The sequence below is a fragment of the Scatophagus argus genome, chromosome 23 (assembly GCF_020382885.2).
Source record: "Scatophagus argus isolate fScaArg1 chromosome 23, fScaArg1.pri, whole genome shotgun sequence".
NCBI classification, from domain to species: Eukaryota; Metazoa; Chordata; class Actinopteri; family Scatophagidae; genus Scatophagus; species Scatophagus argus.
Genome location: NC_058515.1, coordinates 5,959,528 through 5,973,248, shown reverse-complemented (window position 1 = coordinate 5,973,248; position 13,721 = coordinate 5,959,528). Strand labels below are relative to the sequence as shown.

General features: G+C 41.7%; 2 protein-coding genes across 3 annotated transcripts; one reads left to right on the top strand and one right to left on the bottom strand.

Moving 5' to 3' along the window:
• Nucleotides 1-2,035: 2,035 nt before the first annotated feature.
• tmem179ba (transmembrane protein 179Ba) lies at nt 2,036-6,536 on the top strand. The gene is made up of 5 exons (XM_046381222.1): nt 2,036-2,188; nt 3,055-3,251; nt 3,728-3,865; nt 4,486-4,564; nt 4,935-6,536. The coding sequence occupies exons 1-5, from the start codon at nt 2,090-2,092 to the stop codon at nt 5,124-5,126; spliced, it is 705 nt and encodes a 234-aa protein (XP_046237178.1). The 5' UTR covers nt 2,036-2,089; the 3' UTR covers nt 5,127-6,536.
• A 2,794-nt stretch (nt 6,537-9,330) lies between these two features.
• brms1 (BRMS1 transcriptional repressor and anoikis regulator) lies at nt 9,331-13,002 on the bottom strand. 2 transcript variants are annotated; one of them, XM_046381569.1, is made up of 10 exons: nt 12,857-13,002; nt 11,205-11,427; nt 11,033-11,123; nt 10,818-10,945; nt 10,388-10,467; nt 10,201-10,297; nt 9,974-10,063; nt 9,777-9,841; nt 9,647-9,686; nt 9,331-9,567 (listed from the first exon to the last, which is right to left on the bottom strand). In XM_046381569.1, exons 2-10 carry the CDS (start codon nt 11,419-11,421, stop codon nt 9,560-9,562), a joined length of 816 nt encoding a protein of 271 aa, XP_046237525.1. In that variant the 5' UTR covers nt 11,422-11,427; nt 12,857-13,002; the 3' UTR covers nt 9,331-9,559. The 2 variants fall into 2 exon arrangements, with proteins under 2 accessions (XP_046237525.1, XP_046237526.1); XM_046381570.1 differs by having other exon boundaries at nt 11,205-11,423; nt 12,857-12,990.
• Between the last annotated feature and the right edge of the window lie 719 nt (nt 13,003-13,721).

Genomic DNA, 13,721 nt, shown 5'->3' with positions numbered 1-13,721 from the left:
TAATGCCATCACACTTTAAGCCTTTAATCTAACAACCCTAAAACACACACATACACACATTTTCACTGATGCTAATACGCAGGGGATGGCTTTGTAAGAGGCTCAGCCCTGTACTAAGTCTAGGCACCTGAGACAGGGCACACACACGCACACACACACATTTTCTCTGGTTTGCTAGTAATCTAAAGCACAGGAGCCTCGCAGGAAAAACTTGTTTTTTGACTGCCATGCTGGTGAGCAGTCTTGTCACAGTGGAACTGGTTAAACCTGGTTGCGTGCTCTACATAGTTTTAATTTGACACTTACATGAAGATTTTGTACTTGGTCACAATTGACAGATATATGGAAACTTATTTTTGGAAAGTCTTGGTCAATGTTTAAGAGTGAGGCAGGTCTCATTTCTCAACTCTGTCTATTATCGGCTGTTTTGGACTCCTACATGACGATCTGAGATCTTTAAAGAAATCTCTCTCTTGGTGACACCAGTTCAGTTTTAAGGCTTTTACTGAGGCTAAAGCTTTAAAATTAAAAGGCTTCAGTGTGCTTCCTCCTTCAGACAAATCATTTACGGCTGTGGAACTGGGAATGCACCATAACAAGAATGCTTTTCACAGTTTTCATAGATTTCTGCATTCTTTCCGATGTTACATTTAGTTTCAGTTTTACTGATTGTCACTCTGTTCACCAAGTTTCCTGTATCCATCTATTCATTTATCACCCTCTTCTACAAACCGGTTATTCTTGTTCATAAATTTCAATTTCTTTTACACCTCTTCAAGACACCTCGCAATGCACACAACATCTAAAGAACACTAAAGTGGCCTCACTATAAACTCTATACGGCCCATTCGTGTGTTAACAGTGATTAGTTCTGAAGGGAAACTCAGATGATAACTCATGGACACCTTATACTGTTGCTTCATTCTTATGATCTGTGGTTTAGTGACTTTAACACACTTGAAAATTGTGTTATATATATATCAAAAGTCTGGTCATATGACACAAGTCACAAGGTTTGATTAAGCTCTCACACATACACACTGGGCAGGATTAATACCAGGATGACACGCCTTTAAATACTTAAGTAGCTCGACCTTTGGCTAAGTTTAGGTAACACACAAACTACATGTGATGTCCTGTTTAAGGAATATGACTTCAGCATGTCAGACTTTATCAGTAATCAGTCAGTACCGTTTGACCAGCATCAACATACAACAACAAGCTTTTTACATTTACCTAAAAAAACAAAAAAACTCATTCTTCAGCTATTCATCTTCCTCTTTTGCTTCCCACAGCTTTCAGTTTATCCTTCTGGGTAAACCAGCCTCTGACCCGGAGAAAATCGGTCTGTATGCCAACCAGTGTTGAAGTTCATCAAGCCATCAGTGTGACAAATAAACGATTTTTACGCATTTATAAGCGGATATGGTGGAGTTTAAGAGAGGCAGTAGGTTATCGAAAGTAAAAAGCAGCAGGGAGAGTGTCGCAACTGAACTTTTGAGTGAGAGCTGAGCCAGATCCAGCGAAATCAGCCTAAATTACGCCGGAAATCAGAAGGTTAAATCTTCAAAATTTAAACGCGGCATTTTTTATTATTATTATTTTATTATTATTATTATTTTTACAGAAAGAAGAGGCAGGTGAGTTATGAGGTCATAAAGGTTTCATCTCGCTTATTGACAGAATATGAAATTATGTTGTAAACGACACTGTCATTTAAAACATAATTTTAACTTCAATAAGCTTTTTCTTTTTTCTTAAAATAACATCTTTCTTTCTTTGTTTTTTTTTGTGTCCTTCCTCTCCACCAGCTCCATAAGTATATTTAATTAAGCCGTGGTAAACACTTCTAACGCTAAAATTTTAATCGCTGTTTTTTTTATTATCATTTAAAATATGTAACTGTTACTGGTGTGCGCTGCTTCCCTAACGCATTCCTCAGTAAATGCTAATTTCATTTTACAGCAATTTTATTGACAGCGCTCCACATCTGGATTTTATTTTGAAACACCTTACCGGAAGCCTTGTCTCTTATTGTGGCTACCCGTTGCGCTGGTCTCCTCCCAGACAGGAGCTGGGCCAGTGGACGATGGAGGTAACGATGCTGCTGCTGCTGCTGGAGTTGGTTCTGTACGCCAGCTGTTTCGTCTGCGGGATTGTCGCCGCTGCAGCCGTCACCATAGTGCAGGTGACTTTGCTCAGATATTAATAAACTAGCTCAGTTTGTGTTTCTTTTATCCCCCCCCCAGCCTCTTCCGGGTAGACGCACTTTTTTTTGTCAGTGCGTGCGTCTAAAGTTTGAAGTTCATCTGAGAGACAGTAGAAAAGAGAAGTTCGATTCTTCAGCCTCTTAAAATTAGTTTTATAAGAGGTTACTTTTTTAGTCAAAACTCTTTCTGACGTTTTTATACGCTTTCGTTGATGGATATCTGACTGTATTACAAAACATGTTCTATATGCGTCGTTAAAACAGACAGTAAAAACAAGAATGCGAGCAGCTTAAAGGAAAACTTTTGCTTTCACTTGGTTTCCTGCCGGCTGTGTTATTGCACGTCTCTGACGCAGGTCTCTGGGTTTACTGGGTCATTAGTAGCTTATAATACAACACAATGTATTGCATTACGACCGCTTTTAGCATCACCAAGTGCGCATTTCTTACCTCTTAATTTAATTAGCTCAGCCATTTTACACTTACAGGTTAATACACCGTGAAAAGTAAAACTTAGTTTTAGGCTTCAAGCCCGGTTAACATAACTTTCCCTTCTCAACCGATCAGGAAATGCGCGCGTGCGTAAACGTGATTGTGAGCGCGCGCGAGTAATAACACAGTCATGTGTCCAGATAGTGTTTAGTCATCATGTGACCAGGTGGTCCTCGTGCCCAGTTGTTCTCTCTGCTCCTATATAGAAGTCAGATGCTTCAGTTAATGCGTGCTACTAAGAGTGTGTGTGTTTTCTCAGTATTTTATTTCTTCAAGTTTGTCGTTGCAGTTGAGAGTGAAAGTTGAAAATACAAACTAAAGTTCCAGATCTCTCCGTCTGTCTTTGCTCTCAGGGTGACTTTGGAGGTCGGTGCATGCTGTATGGACTGGTTAACTCCAGTGCAACAACAAGCGTCATCGGAGTCCTGTCCTCCAGCTCCCAGTCCCTGTGTTACTTTGTGTCGGCCATATCGGTCCTGGTAGCAGTGGTGTGTGTCTCACTGTCTCTGTACTGGCTGTACGCTTTCTGCATTAATAGTGAAATCTCAAGGTAACGTCAGACGCGTGTGTCCTCCCAAACCACTCCGCCATGTTAAGTCAAACATTTTTTTTGTTAGTTCCTTTACACTTCAGCCATCACATTCTGGCACGTGTGAAAAAATGTTGTTATAAATGCATGAAGACAGAAAACATGCGGGTGCACACAGAAGCTCTCTATGGAGATTGTAAAACATGTCATTCTTGTTACGTAGAGCTGCCGCCATTGGTCGATTTATTGATTAGCTCATGTGAAGAACGTCATTTGCCAACTATTTTGATCTTTGATTAATCAGTTACAGCTTGTTAAATGTTAAGGAGGTGCTGCTTTTCTTTGTGATTTATGACGTTAAATGAAGAGTCTTTGGGTTTATCTCCTTTAACTTGCACTTCCAGTAACATTGCTTGTTAAACCTTTTATTGGACAGTACATCGTCCACATCTGCTGCAGAGCTGTAATCTTGTTCACGTGTTTATTCTTCTTCACAGGGGGCGCGTATGGCTGAACATGATCGTGGCCATGTGCGGCGTCTTCCTGTTCTTCCTGCTCATCACGGGGTGCATACTGAAGATCGGACGTGACTCGCTCTGCAACTCGATCTTGAACAACGTTCATAACATTACCAGGTGGAGCACACACACACACACAGACACACACACACATTGACACGGGCATGTACAGGCATATCCACACAAAACCTAAACCTTTCGGAAACAATCAATGAAGCATAAAACAACATTTGAAAACACATCATTTTTACATCCTGTTTGGTTTCTTTCTGATCTTTTTCCATCTTCATCTTTATTCCACAGCCTCATTCATCACTTATAAAAATACTTACCCTTTCGGTTGTTCTGTCACTGAAAGCTTCACTTCACATTTCTCCTGGTGTGTGAAAGCAGAAACGTGTCATATAGTTTGTTTGCCTGTAATCGTGTTGCAATTCACCCATGACTGGCTTTCTTTTAAGATATCCATTTCTCCTTAACTACCGTTAAATATTAAACTCTGGCTTGGTGTGACTCACAGCTGCAGATTTGTTCATAGATGCAGCAAACACGAAACACTTTTAAATTTTATGATAAATTCCTCACCGGTGGGTTATGCACTGTATGTTATGTTTATGATAAGTTTAATATTTTGAAAGATGTTTGGCACCTATTTGACAGGGTTGGACCTCGATTATCTGCTGCTGTGGGGTTTTCTAACATGCTCTCTCTCTCTCTCTCTCTCTCTGCCTCTCAAGATGCGAGGACGCCCAGACTAAACAGTGGGTCAGTCCAGTTAAAGGAGGACGGTTCTACAGCAGCCTGTACAAAGCTGAGGTCAGCAGAATTCATTCAGTGTGTGGTTTCAGGTCTCGACGGTAACCAGTTCTCGTAACTCTGTGCATCATGCTGACAAAAGGACCGATCGAATTCGTGCGCTAGTCAACATCAGTCGACTGATTACAAACCAGGGCAAAATTCGCATGTTTAGTCCCACATTGGGAGTAAAGGACCGAGCTTGTGCTTACGTAGAGCATCTGATTCCGTCAGCGTTACTGTTAATTCTTTAAATAGCTGCCATTAGTGCCTGAAAGAGTTTCTTTATTTATAGCAGCTGCTGTCAAGTATGATTTAGTTGAGAGAAAAGCACGGTCGAGATCCAGAGTGTGTTCAGATTCAGAAAGAGCTTCATTCTGTGTCTCTCCAGACCTCAGTGTGGGTCAACTTCTTCTTCTGGCTCATCATCGGAGTCCTGGTCATCATTCAGAGGCGTCAGAGTTCGGGGTCGAAGGCGATCGTGGGAGGCTACGGCGGACCGGCCGGGGGGCTTTTCGGCGATCCTGGGGTGACGGCTGCAGAGACGGAGCCGTTTTTCAACCGTCCTGCGAGGCCGCAGTGAGGACGAGTGCAACAGATGCCTTACGAAGACACATACTTTAGCACATCACGACACATAATGTGGGAGTAGATGTGGGAAAAGGGTAAATACATTTAGTGTACACTTCCCTCTCTTTCAGGTATTCTAGTGAACACTAACATATTTATTGAGAAAAACTGATAACAGTAATTTGTTGTCGTATTGTCATAAGCCACAGATACAGTTAAAGTATTGCTCCTTGACGAGGATGAGGTTCAAACCCACACGCAGAGCACAATGGATTGACAGCCCGTCACCTTAACTGCTCAGCCACCTCGTCACATAAGGGAAAACGTGAGTCTGTCAGGGCCAGGGCTGCGAGGGTGAGTCCATTGGCCTTCAGTTGTACAGATGAAACGGTTAATCGATTAATCGACAGTGAATATAATCAACTGCAGCGTTAGTCAGGGCGTATCTGAGGCAGGCTGACCACATAATCCAAAGATTGCATTGTTCATGCCTTTGCATGCATTTATCCATTTCCCACATTTACTCACATATCAAAGCCATTATAAATGACCTCTGGATCATGCAGAAATGTGTATTTGTTCATACATTAAGTGCGTTAAGTGCGTCAAATTTGTGTTGTTAGATTTTTGTTTACAAGCAAGAAATGGGAGAATGTTTATTGCAGACATTCATTTTTTTATTTAATCGGCGTGTTGAAATGTTGAATTTTTGATATTTCCTTTGTAAAAACACATTTTCACTCATTTTACAAATGAATAACTACCGTCCTCAAAAGCTGTTTTATCGAACCCTTTGAACAGTTGGTAGCGTGAGCTTCTGCTCTGCGCCCACTAGTTTTATTTCTCGAGGGTTGTCTTCATTCTTTATTCATGATGAGTTATTGCATTCAACACTCATGCCAAACTGTGAACAGAAGCACTCTAACGTAACAACCTGCTACAGCTTGAAATAACAGGAATAACATTAGATTGAATTATGCTACAAATAATTTAAATGGATTTTAATTTTTAGGTATGCCATATGTGCTCCCAGCTTAGCATTTATGTCTAATGTCCAGTTTAGGTTCATTCAAATAGTTCAGTCTGATCCTGTGTTTGGTATATTACACCTGGAGAGATAATGTCATATATAACTGATATGTTGAACTATGTCTCCCTCTGCTGGTTGAGTCAATTCTCTGTCATTTAAAAATTACAAAGGTGACATGTTTATAAGTATTTGGAAAAAGTTGTGTGATGCATCATAATTGTATTACTGTGGCTGTTCAACTTAATCTCTTGATAATCAGGTCCTCTGCCACACTGCTGCGTGGCAATGAACCTGTGGTCTTTTGAATATGTTTATTCCCATCTTTACATCTCTTCCTTCACAAACTGAGTGCCATCCCGTCTGAGCAATAAACAGCGCTTATTTAAAACAAAACAGCACTTTACTTCCTAAAAATATATGTAGTAGTTTTTGCTTTGTTGAGCAAAGTTTATTCATTCAGCTAAACCTGACAGACCGCTGCCTGACGATGATTTTTTACTACTGATTAGCACCCAACCAGCTTCATCACAACAGATCTTGTAATTACATGACATAAATACACATTTTTAAGTCAATCCATGGACTGTTAGTGAATGAAAACATGCTCTAGCTCCATAACCTAACATATTCAATCATTATTTGGCCATCAGACATAAGAGTTCCTTCTTATAATAAATTACCAGCAGTATCCTGACAGGTTAAAACAGACTGAATGAGTCTGGTTACAACATGAGTCAGTTTCTGTTAACTGTCTAATCTCTGTGGATTACCTGACCCTGCGACGACCCTGAGGCAGAGAGAGAGAGAGAGAGAGAGAGAGAAGAGACGGGACAAGAAAGAGGCAGACGGATGGGGACGGAGAACAGAGAGAAATAAAGGAACTCTGGGACGACGCACTGCCACTTTGAGGGAAAATCTTCACAGGTTCTGTAAGCCAATTTCCATAAAGCCACTTCCTCTACACTTAAACACTTAAAGTGCAATTCATACCTGTAGTTACTGTCTGCTTTTCTTACGTATGTATGACCAGGAAGCCTGTAAAGGACAAGGAAGAAGAGAGAGCACTCTGGAGAACATCCAAGACGGTCTTCAACTCACCTGTCAGAAGAAGACCACAAGGCTTGTGATAGATTTGACTCTGAAGTCTATGGTAAGACATTTTCAGTGGCTATTTGTCTGGTTCATATGGCGGCTGATAAAGAAGCTACGAGAAGGTACGAACACGCATGAAAGGAAATAGTGAGAGTAGAGTGAAAAAATGACTGAGGCTGGGATAGGGATAAAAGAGAAAGACGTAGGAGCAGTGGCCACCGTGGAGTGAGCTAAGCCATGTTAAGCCTCTTTAAGCTACTTCATGCTGCAGATCAAATGTTCTGTTTTAAACCTGTTGAGCTGTGCTGGACGTCAGACTGCAAGCTATTGATTCACCTTATCTGATCTGTTAGCAAAAATGTAAAAAGTGCAATTCTCAAATCTCAAAATTCAGTCATAGAAAGCCTTTCAGCTGCTCTGTTTTCAAACACCTGACTGCTTAAATGTTCTTGAGCAAATCGTTGTGCACCGTCCAACTACTGTTTTGACCTCTGGCCTCCGTTCATCCGTCTGTCTCCGTCCAGAACATGTCTGAAAATCAGTGGGAATCAGTGGCAGTGAGTGTGGAGTCCCTCCTGAACGATGCCAAGAGGATGCAGTTGCAGTGCCGCGAGCGCAGCGAGCAGCTCTCCATGGCCGCCACGCAGCTGAGGGTGGAGTCGGCCGCCCTGAGGGAGCAGTGCGAGGCCTCCCAGCTCGACATGGCCCGGATCCGCCGGCAGCTGGACGAGCTGCTGGATACCAAAGCTGCCTTCGAAGCCAGGGAGAGGCAGGCGCGTAAACTCAGCAAGCAGCTCTGAAGAGATGACGAAAAGGTGGGGACGGAGATGTTATGAACTATAATGCAGGCTGACACCAAGCAGAAAAGTGGAAAGTGAGGGTGAAGAGGTGGAGGAGGAGAAAAAGATCACAGAAACAAGATGCAATGTCAACCTCAACAGATCACACGATGTATAGTTTAGGACAGGATGTTGTCGACGATAGCAATTTTAGTTTGATATCAGATAAACCTGAAGCCTGAGATAAAACAAAACTACATTATACTGATTTCTCTCTCACTTCTCTTTGCTTGACTGTTGTGTTAAACAGATAGAAATGTAAATAAGCACAAAAAACATCATGTCTCTCCTCTTTCCCATCACACATGGCAAATAAACGCTGTGCATACACACCCTTGTCTCTCAGTCGCAAGCATATATTCATGTCATCATTTAGCATGATTTCACTCGCCATCTACTACACATCATTGTGCAGGTGAGCTAAATGGGTCAAAGAACAACCATTGTCTGCTTCAGAATTAGATCTCAACAGGTAAGGGAGACATTGGGTGTTTTTGTTTCCCACGTTTATTCCGTCTGAACGCCTCACTAAGCAATTGCTGCAAAAAAGAAAAAACAAACAAACAAAACGGAAATGAGCTTTTTGGAATAAACAAGGACCCTCTGAGCTCATCAACCAACTCATTAACAGTGGGGATGATGGTTTGCACAAAAAAACCAGGTGTGCACTAAGAGAAACCAGACCAAAACACTAAAAATGCTGTGTACTTAACAACATGGCTTCAATCTGTTGGTTTGCCAGCCAGTTTGGCCTTCTTTATGCTTTCAACTAATTCTTATTCCCTCTCTAATTAAGTTATTATCCACCACAGGGTTACATTAAATCCATGTATCCAAAGCAAGAAATATAAATTTTAGCCAAGTCTTTGTACTTTTGCAATTTAAAAAAACATGCCCAATATTGTTGGTGGTCGCTCTAATTTATATGAAGACACAGCCTTTTCTCACCAATATTCTATCTAAAGGCAAAAATGTTTTATTTTGCAGTAATAACATCATATTATCATTATAATATATGATGTTATAATATAATATATATAATATGATGTTGTATTAGGGCCACTGTTTGTTTTTCTTTCATTTTATTATTTTACTCTTCAAATCTCAATGCTTTGTTTTGTTACAGTGGTCCAAGTAAGGATGTAAGTATTTTTGTTCTGCATTTGTCGTTTTGGAAAAACCGCAGTTGTAAACCCTTACATGCACGCACACACACACACACACACACACACAGATCACAAATGAAGATGCAAAAGTTTGTGTCACAAAAGATTATAATTTTAAATCACCGTTAAAAATCATTCTATAAATACATGGTTGACATATCAAGAAGTTATTTTAAATAGAAACAGATGAACAAGCAGTCGGTTGGTTGGTAACTGAGAGCACAGGAGACAAAACTGTTAGTAGAGGAAGCTGGGAATGTGCATGTGTGTGAATCGTTTGGTTTGTTTGCCGCTGGTCTTCGGTACGACGCTCGTGTCATCACCGCTCTGAAAGACAAAATGAAGAAAGGTTTACAGAAAAAAACAAAACAAAAACAGTATGGTGTTGATAGATGAACAATCTTACTGTCAGCTTTCTTCTTCAGTGGCGACAGTGCTGCTTTAGCCTGAAAAGCAGACGGTAGGTTAAACTTGTCGGAGTGTAAGCAGTACAACACTGAGCCAAAATGGAAACAAAGCTTCTCATGTTTTATTACCTTCTTGATAGCCGTCCAATCCTCAAGGATGTCGATTTCCCTCAGCATGTAGACAATGAAAGGCCCTGTGACACAGAAAGGAAAAAGGCGTTGGATCGCCAGCTTGTAGCCATGAGGGTGACAGCAGTGAGACTGAGGGAAATATAATGCGGGTAAGAGAAGGATGATGAGGTAGGCGGGTTAATAAAAAGTTTTACCTGAAACCAGAGCTACTTTCTTTTTCCTCTCCGAGCGACCAAGCAGGTTCTTCCTCTTACACTTCTTGCTCCTCATCTCATCACTCCACTCTGGAATAAGAGCATGGATTACATAACTCGCCTCACTCTTCAGCTTTGAATCTAATCGTTCTTACAGTGGGTCATGAGGACGATTAACTAACAACAGCAGTTGTTAATGTCTTTTGGATGGACATGTTTAGCTCTACCTGAGGTGAGATCTATATTCTGTCTGTCCTCCTCCAGTCTTCTTATCTTCTCCAGCAGTTCTGTCTTCATGGCGTCGAACAGCAACGTCCGCTCACTCTGTCACACGCAAACAGACGCTGCACGAATAACACTGGCTGAAGTACGCATGAATGTCCTTGTTCTGTATGTACTGTATGTGTGTGTTACCTCCAGGTGCTGCCTTGCTCCTTGCAGTTCACACTCGTGCTTGTGTTTGATCACCTGTAGACACAGCTCTCGGTACACTCCTGAAGGAGACGCGGAGAAGATGTTAAAGGCAAAGAGAGACACCTCAGTCATGGCAGGGAAACTGTCAAGCGCCAGGTTTCATGTCTTACATACAATTTTTTTTTTTTTTAACCAAATACTCGGCAAGAAAAGCAGAAATCAACATTTTCCAGCCACTTAAATCTCTGGAATCAGTTTTGTTTCACATGTCTATCTGATCCTGCTGGTGCGGGGACAGAGTTAACCATTTAGGACTTGTGTCTTTATCCCCTAAATCAAAAGGAACGTCTTGAGACCCGGCTATTTCAGTTTGGCGGCCGGTATGCCGCTCTCTCCGTCTCTTCATATTAATCATATTCCTTTTACTTACCAGCCACTTGTGTCCGTATCTGCATGCTGTTCTGTAGCGCAGCCAGTGGTTCTCTGTATTCTCCAGCCTTCCCCGTCAGCACCTCGTCCAGCTTCACCTTCACCTGGTTCAGTCGCTCCCGAAACAACCTGCGATCACACGGTGGAAATTCTTCCTCCATCCTTCATGCATACCACCAGGGGGGGCAAAGTGTAAAGTTTATACTTTCAACTTACTTCTCTTTCAGCTCCTGAAATTGTTTTTCCAGGTCCAGCATCTCATCAAGGCATTCTCCTCTCCTCCGCTCACAGTCCTCATCATCCATCTCTTCATGGAGGACAGAAGCAGTGAGAGACACACAGACAAATACAGATCAGGCAAGCATGTAGCGGAGAATGTGGATTTTACCTGAACTCTCCTCTTCCTCTTCCTCCTCCTCCTCCTCCTCCTCTTCACTCTCGTCCAAGTCACTCTCCCTCTCCTCCGTGCTCTCCTCCATGGTCTCCTCTCCCCCTCTCTCACTCTCTCTCGGTTGCCCCACCTCTCCGTTGGCCTCAGGGAGTTGTGACTCTCCTTCTGCCTCCATCTCCTCCTCCGGTTCCCTCACGGAGGGCTGGGCGGGCATGGCTGGCTGAGAAACAAGCAGACACACACACAAAATACACTTCAACTTCGTCTGGATAGACGTTAAATGTCACTCCTGATGTCCGTTCGTTTTTTTGTACCTTATGGTTAATTTGTTCGATAATGGTCTTCTTTTTATGTTGATGTGTTTAGTACCACTATGTATCTACACCTTTTAACTGAGATTGCTTTAGCACTTTGCATAGTTTTCTCCATTTTTTTATTGTAGCATTAAGTAAAAATAGTTCCATGCAAACTTTAACTGCAAAGTTATTGCACACAACCATCTAAATTTCCTAAACTCTTAGAATAAAAGAAGCCCGAGTGACTTGAACCGAACTTCTAAACAACACATTTTTAATAACGTTTTTAATTCTTTTTGATGCCCTGGTTTGAAAAAGAAAAAATGCGTCTGAATATTGCGATTTCAATCACAATTATACCACTTGGCAGAGTGAAAATATGTCATGTATCCATTACTGATGCATGGTTTACTTGTGCTCACTTGTACTCAGTGTGGGTGATGTTGATGAATGACAACAATGCGGCTGGGCTGTAATAACAGTGAAGCGCACAGAAAGCGGATAACGTGATAAAACGTACAAACAGAGGCTTATTGTGAGCTGCAGACTGAAAGGAAGCCTAACAGAACAGCACAGCGCAGCCCGCGGGACATCGAGCTACCGTATGGCTTCTGTGTCTCTGTCAAGCCAACTAAATACCCACAGCACACGACCGGAACTTACTCGATTTTGCTTGATAAAAAAAATCAAAACGTGACGGACGAAAAACTAAATGAAAAGCTTATGTCGTAATTAAATGCACTACTAATCTATTATAACGTAGTTCCTTCGGGGCTTTTATTTTGTTTACATACCGGACGTCCTATTTTGATTCGCCCATATTCGCCAGGCTTGACCACTGGCAGCTTCCGTGATGTCATACAGTAAGATGGTGCTCGATGGCGGTATTTATATAGACTAAAATAATGATTCAAACCGAAACTGGAGCCTGTCATACTGTCAGTGTGTTGATTTAAAGTCGGCGAAAAATTATACGAGCCTCACTTTTGCATTTCCAGGTCAAATTAGCGACAAATAAGCCACAGTGAAGTCAAGTGTAACACTAGCTAACAATTGAAACCACACACTGCGAGGGAATGACTGCCCGCTGGTCACACTGTCGGACTGTTCAAGTTAGTTTACTGACAGGCACTTTCTTTATTTCGCGTTTCACTGCAAGAAATATGAACAGCGTTTAAATGTCACGAAGCACGCTGAAGCATCGCCAGTGTACCAGTTTCATACCGACCCTGTCTCCCAACTGCACAAGGATTAACAAGTAACGTTACGCGTTCATACACGCAAGCGATGCTGTTTGTAAACAGATAACATTCCATTCCCCGGACAAGACAGTGGCTAAAAGAACCTGCTCACCTTCTCCCTCTGCTCGGCTCTAGAGAGGTAAGAAATGATTTGTTATATTTCCATTTTAAAAAGTACTTCCTCTTCTCTTCAATCTTCAGTTCGACACTTTGCCGGACTCTACAACCCGCAAGTTCATCCAATCAGCGTCGACTCCTACCGTTGGAGTAACCAACAGGATTGACGTTCCCCAATCGTCGCTTGTCCAATCAAAATACTTAAACGGGTTTATTAGGCCAATCACAATCCAGTTTGTTGCAGGAGCTCATCAGAATTAGCCAATAGGTTGGGCCTTATACAAATGCCGCGCACATCCCTTTTTTCAATCATAATACAGCATAATGGTTTGCAATCAGTTTGTCAACATACCAAAATAAGTTATGAATCAATTTAATTTTGAATTTCTTAAAGACACTTTGATTCTCACGCGCTGTGTTTTGGTCCATGTAAACTAAACATCAACACAGGGAACCAACTTAGTCCCTAACTCCACCTGTGAAGATGTTACTCTGGAGACATTAGTACGATGTGATACAACCATTGTGAGACTGTTAGGCATCTGAGTTTACATTAATCACGGAATATAATTTGCTAAATGCAGACCCACTTATACTTCACACCGGTGTCAAAATGCAGTTGTCATTCCGCATTTAATCACAAGATGGCACTAAACCAATAAAAAATGCCCAAAGAGCCATGCAAATGATATTGGTTGAATCACTATCATTTGGACAATAGGCCTATAATTTCATGGCAGACATTTTGGCGCGTCATTGCAGGAAAACTGCAGGTGGAACTAATAACATTAATCATGTCTGCTTTCAGTTTTCTCATATTATCTATGCTGGTCACCGACACTGTACTTTAATGGAACAGG